Genomic DNA, 16,488 nt, shown 5'->3' with positions numbered 1-16,488 from the left:
TTAATATTTTTTATTAAATTTAAATGTTTTTTATTAAATTTCGATTTTTAACAATTTTTTATTAATTTACGATTTTTAATATTTAATTTTTGATTTTTGATAATTTTTAATTAATTACGATTTTTAATACTTTTTTATTAAATTTAATTTTAAAAAATATAAGAAGGGGTAAAAAGTAATTAACCACCCTAAGATTGAATGAGAGAGCTTTAACTCAAAATTTTACTTTACTTATAATATATATGATTAATATTTTATTTATTTATGATTTTTAATAATTTTTTTAATTAATTACGATTTTAATAATTTATTATTAAATTTAATTTTAAAAAATATAAGAAGAGGTAAAAAATAACTAACCACTCTAAGATTGAATGAGAGAGCTTTAACTCAAAATTTTACTTTACTTATAATATATATGATATATGATTCGTTATTTTCTATTTTAATATTTTTTGATTAAATTTCGATTTTTAATATTTTTTATTAAATTTAAATATTTTTTGATTAAATTTCGATTTTTAACAATTTTTTATTAATTTATTTTTAATATTTTGTTTAATTTACGATTTTTAATAATTTTTAATTAATTTATGATTTTTAATAACTTTTTTATTAAATTTAATTTTATAAAATATAAGAAGGGGTAAATGGTAATTAGCCATTCTAAAATTAAATGAGAGAGCTTTAACTCAAAATTTTACTTTGTTTATAATATATATGATATAAAAATAAGGGTATAATTTCTCAGATTTTTGTTAATAAAATTAATTAAAAAAAAATTAGTTTTTAGGCACATTACCTTTTAGCCAGCTTTTACGCGTGCTTTTCAGCCTCGTACTCAAAACATCAACAAAGAACCCAATTTCTCAATCTTTTTTTTTCAAAATTGGGGAAATCTTCAAAGCTGTGGCTAAAAGGAATTAGAGAAATGACTATTGGTATCTGAATCTGGGTATTCTTTGCAGGAATCTTGTAAGAATTAGAGAACGTGCATCTAGTGACGGAGCTCTGCGAGGACGGCGAGCTTTTCGATAGGATTGTTGTGAGAGGACATTACACGGAGCGTGCGGCTGCAGCCGTCGCGAGAACCATCACCGAGACGCCGAGGTCGTGATGTGGGTTACTCCAATGGACTTATGCACCGAGTTTTGAAACCGGATTATTTCTTGTTCGCTAACAAAAAGGTGAATTCTGCCTTAAAGAACATTGATTTCCGCTTGTCTGTGTTCTTCAAACCTGGTAACTATGGTATGAAAGAGCTCCAAATGATTTAGTGTCCAAGCAAACATGAACATGTGGATATCACATCCTCTTGTCTACACTTTTGCAGTTTTTCAGTGTATCCTCAATAAAGTATTCTCTATGAAGATGGTAATAGAAACCGTAAACGATTAGACTAAATATAAAATCGATGTCTACTTGTTCCTCTCTGAATGTGTGTGTGTGTTTCTCTCGCTGACTCGGTTAGATTTTTTGGCGCAGGGGTTGTGGTGCATGCATCGTAATACTAGCAAAGTATGATCCAGTGTTAGACAAAGTCGAGGAGTATTCAATAAACTCTTGCCTGATCCTTGCCAGCTTCTGTGAGTGTGATTCATTCTCATTTCGTCCAATTCTAATCGACGTATTTGTCTGTTTTTGTGCTGGGTTTTCGTTTTGAGTCTCTTTTGTTGAATCATTATGTATAATAGCTTAATTAGAGAGAAAAACCTGGGAATTCCCGGTCATTTACAATTTCACAGGATTTGATAAGCTATAGAAATCAAATCTCTCGATTGTAGAATCTTTATGAGTTAGTGGTGATCCACTTTTCTTGGATTGAATTTTCAAAATCTTATATGATTGACACTCTTAATTATGAATATGCAAACTTCAGGACGACGATAGTTACTAACCATGGAGCGGCTAACATCTCCTCCTCGTCTAATGATAGTCTCGGATCTTGATCATACTATGGTAAGCCTTCGCAATTTACGGCTATTATCTTTCCCTTGGCTCAAAGCGAGGAAGGGCGGATTAGATTCAGGCTTATTGTTTAGACACACAAGGCTCAAGAGATTGGCTCAAAGCGAGGAAGGTTACTAGTTGACGGCTTCCTATATCTAATCCGCAAGTTAACTTACACTGCTCTGTACAAATCACCATTAACGTTGCTCATGCTTCTGTCTCTGTTTTTTGGATTATTTAATCTCGACAATGCTCTTCAGGGATTCTCGTTGCCTGTAGTTCAGCTCACTGCTACTAACTTCAACTCGCAAGGTGTGACGCCAATGGAGTTATGCACCAAGTTTTTGAACCCGATAAGTTCTTGTTCGCTAACAAAAAGGTGAATTCTGCCTTAAAGGCCATTGATTTTGGCAACTCTGTGTTCTTCAAACCTGGTAACTATGGTTATGATACAGTTCCAAATGATTTATTGTCCAAGCAAATATGAACATGTGGATATCCCATCCTCTTGTCTACACTTTTTGCAGTTTTTCAGTGTATCATTTCAACAGTTTTAAATTATTTAGTGTCCATTGGAATTGTACTATGTGGTTATGAATCAGTTCCAAATGATTTAGTGTCCATAAAAACATGAACATATGGATATCCTTTTACATTTTCGACACTTTTGCAGTTTTTAAGTTTCTCATTTTAAACGGTTCCCATTAACAGTGTCCATGAAAGGGCGAACATGTGGATATCTTATCCCTTGTTATTTGTCTTCTGGTTCCAGTGTTTAATTCTAACATTAACAGTTGTCCATATATATTATCTCTATCTAAAACCAATGATAAAATACGATATATTATCGACAGAATTTGATTTTCTCTCACTTTCTTTTCTGTTCTCCTCTTTTTACATGACATGTATAAATATTGTATAGTTCACACAAAATGCATGTTCATGAAATTTTTATATGTCCATTTAGTTATGTTTACATGGACACAATATTTTAATTGGAATCGTATACACATATTATCAAAATCAACTAACCTATTTACAATGCTTCCATTACTAGTGTAGCTCCTCGCTGAAGACAAAAACATTGACTATATGATTCTTGAGCATTACACATTTACTTAAAATAATGACATCGATTAGAACAAGTGATGCAAATATTCAAAATATTTGACACTTATTGACATCGATTAGAACAAGTGAGCTAGTGTGTAATTAAAACTGGAACCATTGTGTTCGGCAAGTAAAGTTTGATACGTAAAGAAAACACATTCAGACACTCAACTTTCTTGTACACCTCTCTGAAACTGAGACCAGACCAATAAACTAGTAATGTTTCACTGTTCCAAAGCCTCCAAACCTATTCAAGTCATTTGTCAAAAAAAAAAATTGTTCAAAGCCCATGATCATTGCTAAAAGAAGTAGAAAGGTTTGAGATTTGACAATTGTGCAAATTTACTAACATATTTGCTTCTTGAAAGCTAAGATCATTAACATAATCGAAATATCAAATTTTACAATAACGTTTTGAGATAATAATGAAGAGATTAGTGAAAAAGTAGGAACACTAACTAACCTTAAAAAAGAGATTGGTGAAGATAGCAATACTCTCTCAATTTAGATCCAGAATCTAAAGTTTGTTCAATACTTCTTCTATAACTTTGTGTCCGACGCTTTTACAAGTGAACGTTACTTCCACAGTTCCACTCCAATTCAATCAACTAACTACGACTAAAATATACTATTATACATATGAATCAAATAAAGTCAACGTGAGGACATATCAAAATCACAACAGAATCTCTTTATCTTTCTTCCAGTTATGACCTTGCTCATATGTTCTCTCTTTTTTCCATTTTCGTATTTTCTGCCCTACCATCTGTTCTTGCTCTGTTTTGATTCTGTTTTGAAACACAGACAAAGACGATGAAGCTTGAAGAGGAAGAAAGTGACATTTTGTTCCCGACATATGAGGAATGCCAAGTCGATCTCCCCTACGGAGATGACGACAATATCTCCACTCCATCTTCTCCATTTCGTTCCGCTACATGGCCTCGAAGTAATCGGTAAAATCCAACCCACTGTTTTTTTTTATATATATCTAAAGATATTTGAAGGGTTTGCATAATTAAGATTCTCCCTTTTCATGGTATATTCAGACAATCTGTGGACATCTCAACCGGATCTTCACCTCTTCTTTCACAAGTTCTTAGACATCATTTACCAGCTCGATCTCTTCCTTGTACAAGAGACGCCAAAACTCTATTCTCGAGTCGTTGCTTCTTCCACAAGCAAACAACAGCTGCTCACCGAGAAAGGCGATGTATCTCTCAAATCTGGAATTTCTTCTCAGCTCATTTTATCAATCACCGAAGAACAGCATCTCCGCTCGAGAATCTTCTGCACACTTATTTCTCTCTCTCGTTTTAAGGTGAATCTATTTTGGTCCACGGATCAATATCTTATGTGTAAAATGGGTCTACTCACAGTGCCGTACGCGGGAAAAGGAGGACGATGGCTCGGGATTTTTATACTCTTCTTTTTCGGTCAGTTATTTGAAAACCATTTACATATATATACTTGTGCTCGCTGTATAGCTATATATCGAGCCAAGAAAAATAAGGAACATGATTTATCAAAAATATACTTACACTTCATAAAGTAAAGCTTTTTCGCTTTAGATTATCAAACTTCTGATTCCAAATACTGATTCAAAATTTGAGCTTAATATACATTAAACCCCAGCCTGGCTATGGCTAATATTACATCATCTTTCTTTGCTTCTCATTCTTGTTTTATCTCTCTTTTCTTCGTCACGTGCGAAATCACAAAGGAATAATATGTTGAGACACTATAACCACATGGTGAATCCACAAAAAAAAAACAATGAATAGAATCATACCAACTTGTTACGGAAACTTTGTGCACTACTGAGCTTTGGGGGAGCAGAATGATGAGACTTCTTTTGACATCACACTTTTATCAACCATCTTGCTTTCCTCCTTACAAAATCTCATACCATCTCCCATATCCCAAAAACAAGTGGTCAGATACTCAGTCTCGCAGCGTCATAAAAGATGTTATCAATGATCTTATCCACAAAGTTCTGACCACTTGAATTCCGTATATGGAAGATGTCATGAGATTTGTGGATTGGCTTTATGGTTACTCTATCTGTATACTCTGACCACTTGAAATCTGGATTTGGAAGATGCAGAGTTTTGCCATTGAGATTCTGAGCCAGACATGTGAAGATGCTTCAAGGTACAAATTGGAGAGAAGCTTTGCAGAGAAGATGCTGCTCACTGGAGGAATGAGCCATTTTGAACGCAAGCATCTGGAAGAGTTGTTTGTTCAATACAATCTTCATCTTCAAAGCTGCAAAGCCAAACTAAGTGAAAAGTTGGCGTTTGTTCATAACAATCTTCATCTACGAAGCTGCAAATCCAAACTAAGTAAAGAGCAGTAAAGAGACTGTGCTGCAAGATGTTTATATGGACTGACCCGTTGAGCAGTTTTTGTGGATGTGTAGATTTTACTTTTTGTAATTTGTAAATTCATCAAAGCTTAACTTTTGAAACAATGCTGGTTAATATATATGCTTTATTGTAATTGGTCTCGCTCACGCCAAAAAATTATCAGCATCTTTTTTTTTTTATCATAGTTGAGATGAGACATGAGAGGCTAACGTTCTGCACCGGTCGGCTGTGAAGAGCTTTTGTCAGCGCCATTTCTTGAGTTTCGGTTTGTCTAATTCGTACCTTTAATTTCCAAAAAACTATTTACAGATATCATCTTCCAATGATATGAAGCTAGGTTCAAGCTCATGTCCAAAGGATCCTTACCTTCTTTAATTGGCGATCACCAAATATCATTACTTTCTTAACCATTTAGTTTGGCTCACATGGATATGATAATTAATATGAAATCTTCTAAACAATTTGGCCATTACTACCAAATCCGTTATCCATTTTCCTTGTGAAGTTGAGCACCATAGGCTTTGAATCTTTAGAATCCCCTTTTAGCACAATCTCTAGGAAGTACGATTTGATACACCTCTTCCTTGGCCTCGACCACCATATCCATAGTCGCCGCCGCCACCACCACGACGTCAACCATAACCGCCACGTGATTGACCGTTACCGCAGAAAGCTTCTCTTGTTTCCCCAAACTCTAGCAGATTAGTCACGCCTATTCATCTCAATAAGTTCGTCCATTCAAACTTCTTTACGTCCATTTATTTATACTTACATGGACATCCTTCGGAATCTTATTCACCAATGGGCGTGAAATCTTGCAATCTGCGAGAGTGAAAGAGGAGATCAGGGCAATAATTAAGGAAATCTAATGGAACAACATCGAGTTAGAAGAATTTCTCTCCAGATTCATACAAACATACACAGGGCCGGCCCAAACTCCTTTTGGCACCTAAAGCCAACCTCAAAATAATGCCCATTAATTAAAAAAAAAGCAAGTCAAAAAAAAAACGTAATAAAAAAAATAAATATACAGACATGGAACTCGAACTTGAGTCGAAGAGAAATTACAGTACAAGCCACTACACCAAAGAAAAATTTGCTGAAATTGTTGCCCCTAAATTTACTATATAACTCAATTTCTCTGCAGATTCATCAATTACACTGCAGATTTTAGAGATTTAAACTCAACTAATCCAAATATCTACAGATTCAAAAGAAGAAAAAGAGAGATTGAAGAATCCAGATGACAACACCGGAAACCCAGAAAAAAGAGAGATTCAAGAATTTTTTGGAAACCCAGGATTCTAGGGAACTAAAACAACATTCTCGTCATTGACGAAGGATTTGTTTTTTAGTTGATAAATTGCCGATGGTTTTTTTACTAGGAATATGGTCGTCCGGAAATATTCAAGAAACTTAGAAACAATAAATATGTAATTTACTACTAAGAGGCCAGTAAAAAGAAAAAAAAAGGCAAAAGAGATATTATTGTTATTTGTATTAGCCAAATAGTAGAAAAGTGTGTTTTGTGGTAATTAAAATACAAAAGTCTTTTTTTTTGACATTAGATAATTTAAAAGTCCACCTAGTAGTAACACACTCTTTTATTAATAACAATACTAGATTTTACCCCGTGCATCCACGCACAAATTTTTTTTTTATTATTAATCAAATTTTGTAATGTAATTTATGTTTTCTTTATAGATACACAAAAAAGTTTTTGTTTAAATATAATTTGTTTTTTTATTTGTTTTCTTTTAATATTATTATAACAACGATCATAAAAACATAATTCTAATCCGGTCATTCTATTAATTAAAAAATAACAGTTATTATAAAAACATAAATTCTAACTCGTTCATTCTATTAATTCGAAAAGGATTATGATTATAAAAACATAATTCTAACTCGCCCGTTCATATTACTAGATAATATAAATATTGACTAATTTTTAAATAATTTTTAGCTTAATATCTTGCATGTTTTGATAACTTAACCCACGTAAGACCACAATTATAAAAAAAAACTTTACCCGTCCTATTACTATATAATATAAATGTTTATCAATTTTTAATATGTGAAATTTTAGGAAGATTGATTATGATTTAAAAAATACAATAACATATTCGTTAATCATATGTGTTCTTATGATAATATTACTTAAATTTCAAATGTTAAATTAAATCTAAACTAAATTTTAGGAAAGTCTAAACTAATTTAAATTAATATCTAACTTTTTAGAATTAAATTTAGTTGCAAATTTTTAAAACATTTTAAAATTTAAGTTAAATATAATATATATTAAGGAAATCTTTAGTTAGTTTTTTAAATTAATATCTAATTGTTAGAATTAAATTTATATATAAAAGAAAATGTATTTTTAAAAGATAATATTGCAGTAGGATAATCTTAAAACAGTTACTAAACAATTTTGTTTCAAAAAATTTGAAGAGTGTTTGAATACAAACAATAAAAATGCTTCTGTTTCATATAATAGATGGTGGAAATAATCGCCTGTGTTTTAGATGATTTGAAGTTTGAACCCTCCAAGGAAAACAAGTTTTTTAGTGGAAGATTTTTTTTAATAGTATATATTAGGTATGATGGAAATATATATATATATATATATATATTTAACAATATCGTCTTAATTCATATATCTAACTGAAATTTTTGTTCCACTTCCACGTGCTAAAAGACCGTCCTAAAAACAACAAACGATAAAAACCAATTTGAAAATCCAATGGGGGTGTTCATCTGAAGACATATATAGTTTGCATATACGATTCAGGCTGCTTTGCATATCTCTAGAAATCATATCCTTTAATCAAATATTTTAAATCATTAAACCAATCAAACGATATTGTCTATTTGTCTACAACAACAAAAAAAATCAAGGAAATGAGAAGAGGAATTTTACATAAATTTATGATTCTTTTCTTTTCTTGTTTTTTCTTTTTTGAATTGATATGATTATTTTCTATTTGCCTCTAACTTGCTAGATGTGAACCAAACTTGGAACATAACTGAAGATAAGTTTTTTGTTTGTAGATTCGTCAAAATGGTTATTTCCATACCATGATGATCTGTATGTAGGCTTTACATAAGGTGTTTCTCTGTAATATTCATCGTGTTCTCCAATAGTGTAAACCATACCTGCATTACAGCACAAGACCACCTTCTTCTCTTCGTCGATTAAAATAACTTACAATCCCGTAAATTGTCTGTAAACCCAGTGTAAATAATTTGCTCCACGACAACGCTGCTGCTTCTATATCAATCTTATTGGACAGCCATATCTCCATTTGTCGGGAATAAGGACACTCACTGAACAATGAGAGTTGTTCTTCTCTAACAACTGATAAAGCTGGGACACAAGAAATACTCTTCTTAAGTTGCGGACTAGACAAACGTGTACATTTCTCTGTCCTAAAATAAAGCTGATCACAAAAGTAGAGTGGAAACTTCTACCTGAAGCAATCCAGAAACTATTTCCCGTCAAAGACACGGCATCTCCATATAAGAAGTAGTCAAGAGCGATTTCTTCAAGAACCCTCCATGAATCAGAGCTAAGCTCATAGAGTGGAGCTCGTCTACAACAACTCCGCAACGGCTTGGCGACCTGCAAAAAAAAACGGTTTGTAGGTTGATGATTACTTTGGCCGCTTAAGCAAAATTTGGGATGGTATCGCAGAGTGTATGCAATCTAAGCGATGCACATGCTCAAAGTGTGAGTATGATCTCAATACTGCTCACGACAAGGAGAAAGAGGTTCTCAAAATTCATGATTTTCTTTCCGGACTCGATGATTCAATCCATGGAGTCATACGATATCAAATTTGTGCTATCACGCCTCTTCCCGATTTGGACAGCGTCTATCAAACCATCTCCCATAATGAGACTCTCAAATAGAATACAGCTCAAGAGGTCGCGGTGATGAGTTTCGCATCTCAAGCAAATCAATCCCGACAGAACCCAGTTTTCACTCGCGACATTACTCGATCGAATCCCACTGCATCTTCAAGGACCGGGATTGTTAATCGGGATCCTTCTCGACAATGTGCGGCTTGTGGCAAAACAGGACATGAAGCAACAGCCTGCTTCAAAATCGTGGGCTATCCCAAATGGTGGCGTGAAAAACCTCGTAACAGACCTGATTTCCCTACTGCTTTCGCGGGTCGAGGACTAGGCAATCCTCCAAGAGCTAACGTCACCGAGATTGCCACAGAAAACTCTGCATCCACAGGTGTACCTCCAGTTATCACTGATAGTGATCGCCAAGGATTGAGTGGCCTCACCGATGAGCAGTGGAACATGGTCCAACGTATCCTCAATGCTGGCCGATCTACTACTACTCCTTCCAGTGGTAAGGGTAATGATTTTTTCTGGATTATTGATATTGGCGCTACTCACCACATGACAGGTCGCAGAGATCTCTTTGAGCAGATTCACGATGTCCCTCATATTCCCGTGATATTACTAGCAGGATCAGATGCAATATCCTCGAAGCAGGGGACAATTCGTCTCACACCGAGTTTGTCTTTGAAAAATGTCTATCTTGTTGACGGATTTCATACGAAAAATCTTTTGGCCAACTAGTGGACAAGCAACTGATAAACTTAAGATTTTGCAGGACCGCATTACGAGTATGCTGATAGGAGCGGGTGAAAGAGAGGGAGAGGGATTATACCGGTTCCGTGGGATAGAGAGTGCAACATCCTTCAACACTGACGTTAACTGTGATTTGGCCTTGTGGCATCATCGAATGGGGCACTTTTCATCTCAAGTTACCAACACGATCCTTGAGATTCATAGTTTTTCATTTAGTAGTCGTAATTGATTTTTTTTTAAGAATTGTGACATTTGTCTGCGAGCTAAACAGACTCGTCAACCTTTTCCAGATAGTTCTAATAGTGTAAAATCAGTGTTTGATTTAATTCATTGCGATTTATGGGGACCTTACCGAACAACTGCGTTTTGTGGTTCACGTTATTTTCTGACGATTGTTGATGATTATTCACGTACTATTTGGCTATATCTCCTTCGCGATAAAACCTAATTCTCTCAGCAGATTCGAGATTTCTTGACGATGATTGAAAGACAAATCTCTACCAAAGTAAAATGAATCAGCAGTGACAATGGCACTGAGTTCCTATGCCTTAGTCGTTTCTTCCACAAACAAGGGATTTTACACGAGACATCTTGCGTTTACACACCACAACAAAATGGTCGCGTTGAACGCAAACACAGTCATATCTTAAACGTGGCCCGTGCCCTTTGTTTTCAACGTTTTCTTCCCATCGAATACTAGGGTGAATGTGTTCTTACAGCGGGATACCTCATTAATCGGACACCCTCACCACTTCTAGACAACAAGACTCCCTTTGAGAAACTTTTTGGTCATGCTCTGAGATACAAACACTTGCATGTATTTGGCTGCTTGGCACACGCACACACTATAGACTATAAAGGCGATAAATTCACTTCTCATAGTTATACGATCTTGATCGAGAGGTTATCCATATGGGAAGAAAGGTTGGAAATTATACGATCTTGATCGAGAGGTGATATTTGTCTCGCGAGATGTGGTTTTCCAGGAAGACAGTTTCCCTTTCTCTAAACTGGTTCCTACTTTGACACCAGATCCTTCCCTTGTTAATGAAGATGACATTCAGGACATCAGTGATCCTGTCATTCCACCAAGTCTGTCACATGAAATGTCTGTGATTCCTGTTCCCAAAACTGACCTCACTGAACCTCCTCCGCCGGTTTCTGATGAAAATCTAGGTAGAGGATCATATACGGATCCCCTCTACACGTCTTCATGGGTTTAAAGTTGGTTCTACTTCCATCCCTCCTCTCTCTCTACACCGTCGCTCGCTCCTCAGCCATCCTTAGGTCCTCTCTATCCTCTATGTAACTTTGTCTCCTATAACAAGTTTTCGTATAATCATCACAGCTTCTTAATGGCATTGACGGCAAATATTGAACCCCGTTCATACGCGGAGGCCATACGAGACAAACATTGGGAGAAAGCCGTTGATTGTGAACTTGATTTTCTAGAGAAACTCAAGACATGGAGACTTGAACACTTACCACCCGGAAAGAAGGCTCTGGGCTGTAAATGGGTGTTCACCATTAAGTATCGATCGGACAGAACCATTGAACATCATAAAACTAGACTAGTGGTTCTGGGTAACCATTAGAAAGAAGGATTCGATTACAACGAAACCTTTGCACCAGTGGCTAAGATGACTACAGTCCGTGTTTTTCTTGACCTTGCCGCCAAACTGAATCATGAGGTCCATCAGATGGACGTACACAATGCATTTCATCATGGAGATTTGAAAGAAGAAGTATATATGAAGTTACCGCCGGGATTTCTATCAGATGGAGAGACTCGTGGTTGTCGTCTCCAAAAATCCTTATATGGTTTAAAACAAGCTTCTCGCTGCTGGTTTGCCAATTTATCCAAAGCTTTAGAGACGTATGGTTTCACGCACACTGATATATCATGGTTTTTATGGTTTTTAACCATGGTATATGTCTTATTTATAGAGTCTTTTTAGTGTCTTTCAAGTCTTTTGGAGTCTTTTTAGGTCATAGGTACGTTTGGAGCTTAACAGGAGACTTTGGAGCACTTTGAAGCTTAATCAGGATCAAATTCGTCAAGTATGGATTTTGTGCCTTAGTGTCGCTCGACACCATGGAGAGTGACGCTCGACACTTGTCAGAGAAATAAGGAAAAAGCGATTTTGTTTCCTATTTGAAGAAGGAGTTGGGCCCAAACGTTTTCAAGGAAGCCCAAGACGTGTCTTAGAGATATATATAGGATTTTTATTCCCTTTTTACGATGACCTTAGATTTTTGGAGAGAGAGATACTCTGAGTTTTCGGCTTTTGCGATTTCTGAGCTTGGGGAGACAAGTCTGAACTCTGTTCGTTTAGAGAGAAGATTTCGAACCCCTCTATCTATTTCGATTTAATCTATTATTTTCTATTCATCATGTTTGTTGTTTCAATAACCATGTCTGAGTAGATCACCTGTTAGGTTTAGGGTTTAATTAGGGTTTTCTCTGAATGTTCGATTAACTTGCTAGTTAGGGTTCATATCTATTTGTTCTTCATCTTAGGTTGTTCTTAAAGCTAATTCTAGATTGATCACCTAGAACTTAGATCTTAGGTTGCTTAATTGACACGGAAGTGTAATTGAATAACTGGAAAGAACCTAGGGTGAGCAAAGTAGCTATTCGCACAGGAATTTGGTTTAGTTTCTTTGTGAACATATCGAACTTGAGCATTAAGGCTGGTTTAAATCTGTAGGATTTGCAAAGGAATTTGGGATTCTAGGATTTTAACTTAGATAATTCTCACAACGGAAGTTGGTTAATTATAATTTTGTATTTCGAGTTCAAGAACCGAGCTTAATAACTGAACCCTGATTAGTTAAGTTGATCTGCATTCATTGATCTCCTGAAAACGCCCTAGACCTAATCCTTATCACATCGAATTTACAAACCGTTTTCTTTGCTGCTTTATTTATTTATGTCGCATTGCTATTTGTTTCGCGTACTTCGGCTTAGTGTAACTCCATCTACATAAGGTTTATTGAGTGATCTCTAGCCTCTGTGGTTCGACCCCTAGATACTACAACTGCACATCTGTGCTCTTGCAGAGTAGCTTAGGAATTAAACTTTGAGCAGATCAAGTTTTGGCGCCGTTGCCGGGGACTTGATTTCGCCATTAAACCTAGTTTTTGAGTTTCGACTAAGTTTTTTGACCTAGTGTCGAGCGCGCGACACCTTTCTTTTTATAACGTAATTTACTTATTTCGTTTTCTCTCTTTGTTTTTGGTGTTTCAGGTTTATGCATACTCGTGGAACCAGAAGCAACAAGGACATCCCTCTAGTGAATTTGAGCAACGAGGAGCTAGGTGAGCTAGAGCGAACGAACAGGAAAGCAAAAGATCCGGCAATGATGGAAAACGCCAATGGACTTGTTCGTGATGATGATGGAATCTGGAGAGACCAAGAGGGTCATGTGTGCAATGCGAGAGGCCAAAGGCTTGATGGAGATGGCAACATCATTCCACCAGCGCCTTTACCAGTGGATGTTGACCAGAATCCACCACCTGCACCGCGTGGTAATGCTGTGATCGTTCCACATCAGAGGAACGTTCCAGAGGATCGGAATGTGAGGGAACCTGCACCTGCAGCTGGCCGTGGACGAACGCTTGGAGATTACAACAGGCTTGAGCAGTTCTATGCAAATCGTTCTGCGATTCGCACCCCTGCGTTTCAAAGAAACGATTTTGAGCTGAAGCCTGTGTACTACACTCTTGTGGGTCAGCATCCTTTCAATGGCCACTCTCATGAGCACCCTATGGATCACATCGAGAGGTTTGAAGACTTGGTCACCAGCATCAAATACAATGGAGTGTCCAATGATTTCCTCCTCTGCAAGCTGTTTCCTTACTCTCTAGCTGGAGAAGCAGCTAACTGGTTGAAGCAGTTGGAGCCAGGATCACTCACTTCTTCGATGATGCTAGGTCTGAGGAGTTGAGGACGAAAATTTCAACTTTCTCTCAGGAACCAACTGGAGCCTTCAAAGCTTCTTGGGTGCGATTCAAATCGTACCAGCGAGACTGCCCCCATCATGGCTTCAGCGATGTGCAGTTGCTGGGTATTTTCTTTAGAGGTATCGACTGGAGGTATCAGATGGCACTTGATGCAGCAAGCAATGCTAACTTCAACACCAGATACCCAGAAGAAGCTGTTGAGCTCATCGAAAATTTGGCATCCAGCAATAGCACCAAGAATGCTGATCTTGAGCGAAAGAAACAAGCTGGGAACATGGATAGATCGCAGATCGCTGAGGTGAAAGCTAAACTTGACTCTGTGTACAGCCTTTTAGTGGGTAAGAAATCTGTCAGATTCGCACAGGAGGTGGAGAGTTTCGAACCTGAGGATGAAGCTGAGGTGGAGGATGTCAACTTTGTCAGTGGATCAGGATTTCAGGGTCAGAGGTTTTGTAATCAGCAAGGTAACAGAAGCTACAGTGGGAATTACAATGGAAACAATCAGAGGAGTACCTTCAATAGTACCTTCAATAGTAATCAGAACTTCTCTGGTTACACGCCTAAGCCTCAGTACCAGAAGCCCTTTTCCAACAACAGTTTCTCCAGAAATTACAGCACTCCTTCATCTCAACCTCAAAATCCTGACAATGAGATGAAGTCTATGCTGGAACAAATTCTGGAAGGTCAGCAGAAGCTCACCGTGGACTTCAATGGAAAGATGGATGCTCTCTACCTTGATCTGAATGCGAAAATCGAAGCTCTGAACACCCATGTCAAGCAGCTCGATACGCAGGTTGCTCAGACTACGGGTTCTGTTAAAAGGCAAGAAGGTTTTCTTCCTGGGAAGACTGACACCAATCCAAGGCATCACTGCAGTGCTATCACGTTGAGGAGTGGTAAAAATCTGAGTTCTGAGCCCAAAAAGACACCTCCTGCACCTGAAATCGTGGATTTGCAGAGCCGGTGTCGAGCGACACCACAACTAGTGTCGCGCGTCACCAACCACAGAACAAAGCTGTTGATGTTCCGAATCCAAAATCTGCTGAGGAGAAAGCCTACAAACCTAAGATTCCTTATCCAAGGAGCCCTAGGAAGTCCAAGCAAGAGCTTGATGAAGCACGATGCAAAGCCCTGATGGAAAAGCTTGTGATTGAGATACCTTTGGTTGATGCTGTAAAAATCACTCCTGTTATCAGACGTTATGTGAAGCGAATGGTGACCAATAATCTCAGCCATGAACAAGGGGTGATGATGATTTCTGAACAAGTCAGTGCAGTGATTCAGAACCGAATTCTAGAGAAGCTGTCTGATCCAGGAAGCTTTGTCTTGGATTGTTCTATCTTCACAGAAAGATTCAAGAGATCGCTGTGTGATCTGGGTTCAAGTGTTAACCTCATGCCTTATTCGGTAGCTGTCAATCTCGGCATGACTGACTTCAAACCAACAAGGATATCTCTCATCCTAGCTGATCGTTCGACACGGATACCTGAAGGAGTGTTAGAAGATGTTCCAATAAAGATTGGTGACTGCATGATACCGACTGACTTTGTGGTTCTGGAGTATGGAGAGGAGCCTAAGGATCCTCTTATCCTTGGGAGACCTTTTCTAGCTACAGCGGGTGCTAGATCGCTCTGAATGTTGGAGATCTGGTGATGAACTTTGACATGGACAAGCTGATGAAGAAGCCCATCATCGATGGTCAGACCTTTTATGTCGACATTCTCACAGAGTTTGCTGAGGAGATTTTCCATGAGATGCTGCCTAGAGACCCACTGGAGAGAGCTTTGACCACTTCTGCAACTGAAGCTGAACACTTGGACGAAATTTCAGCTTCTTACTCGAAGATGTTGGACTCCAGCGAGCATGTGATGCAGTTGGCATTGCAGATCGAACAGCTCGAGACCCCTGCAAAGGTGAAGCAGTTATCCGATTGGAATGAGGAGAAAGCGCCCAAGATTGAGTTTAAACAACTCCCTGCAGGACTAAGGTACGCATTCCTGGGTTCTAATTCCACCTATCCGGTCATTATCAACTCTTCTTTGAACAATGCTGAGGTTACCTTACTACTGAGCAAGCTGCGCAAGCATTGCAAAGCTTTTGGCTATTCTCTTGATGATATTTCAGGTATCTCACCAGACTTGTGCATGCATCGAATTCACCTGGAGGATGAGTCGAAGTCATCGATTGAACACCAGCGCAGGTTAAACCCTAACCTGAAAGACGTCGTCAAAAAGGAGATCATGAAGCTGCTGGAAGCTGGAATCATTTATCCAATTTCAGATAGTGCTTGGGTCAGTCCTGTGCACGTGGTTCCTAAGAAAGGAGGGGTTACAGTTGTGAAGAATGACAAGGATGAGCTGATTCCGACGCGCACAGTGACTGAACACATGATGTGCATCGATTACAGGAAGCTGAATGCAGCGACAAGGAAGGATCACTTTCCATTGCCCTTTATTGATCAGATGCTGGAGAGACTTGCAAGCCA

The 16,488-nt window shown here is 37.5% G+C and overlaps 1 protein-coding gene and 1 long non-coding RNA gene across 2 annotated transcripts; both read left to right on the top strand.

Annotated features, from left to right (window-relative positions):
- The first annotated feature begins 837 nt into the window (after positions 1 to 837).
- On the top strand, positions 838 to 2,601 carry LOC112086726. The gene is made up of 3 exons (XR_002899592.1): positions 838 to 1,187; positions 1,486 to 1,586; positions 1,880 to 2,601. It is a non-coding gene; the product is annotated as an uncharacterized LOC112086726 (long non-coding RNA).
- An 11,676-nt stretch (positions 2,602 to 14,277) lies between these two features.
- On the top strand, positions 14,278 to 15,638 carry LOC112086585. Its single transcript, XM_024155554.1, has 2 exons — positions 14,278 to 14,899; positions 14,962 to 15,638. Exons 1-2 carry the CDS (start codon positions 14,278 to 14,280, stop codon positions 15,636 to 15,638), a joined length of 1,299 nt encoding a protein of 432 aa, XP_024011322.1.
- Positions 15,639 to 16,488: the final 850 nt, after the last annotated feature.

Source organism: Eutrema salsugineum, unplaced genomic scaffold (assembly GCF_000478725.1).
Source record: "Eutrema salsugineum unplaced genomic scaffold, Eutsalg1_0 scaffold_2, whole genome shotgun sequence".
Lineage (NCBI taxonomy): Eukaryota > Viridiplantae > Streptophyta > Magnoliopsida > Brassicales > Brassicaceae > Eutrema > Eutrema salsugineum.
This window is presented reverse-complemented; position numbering and strand designations above follow the sequence as displayed.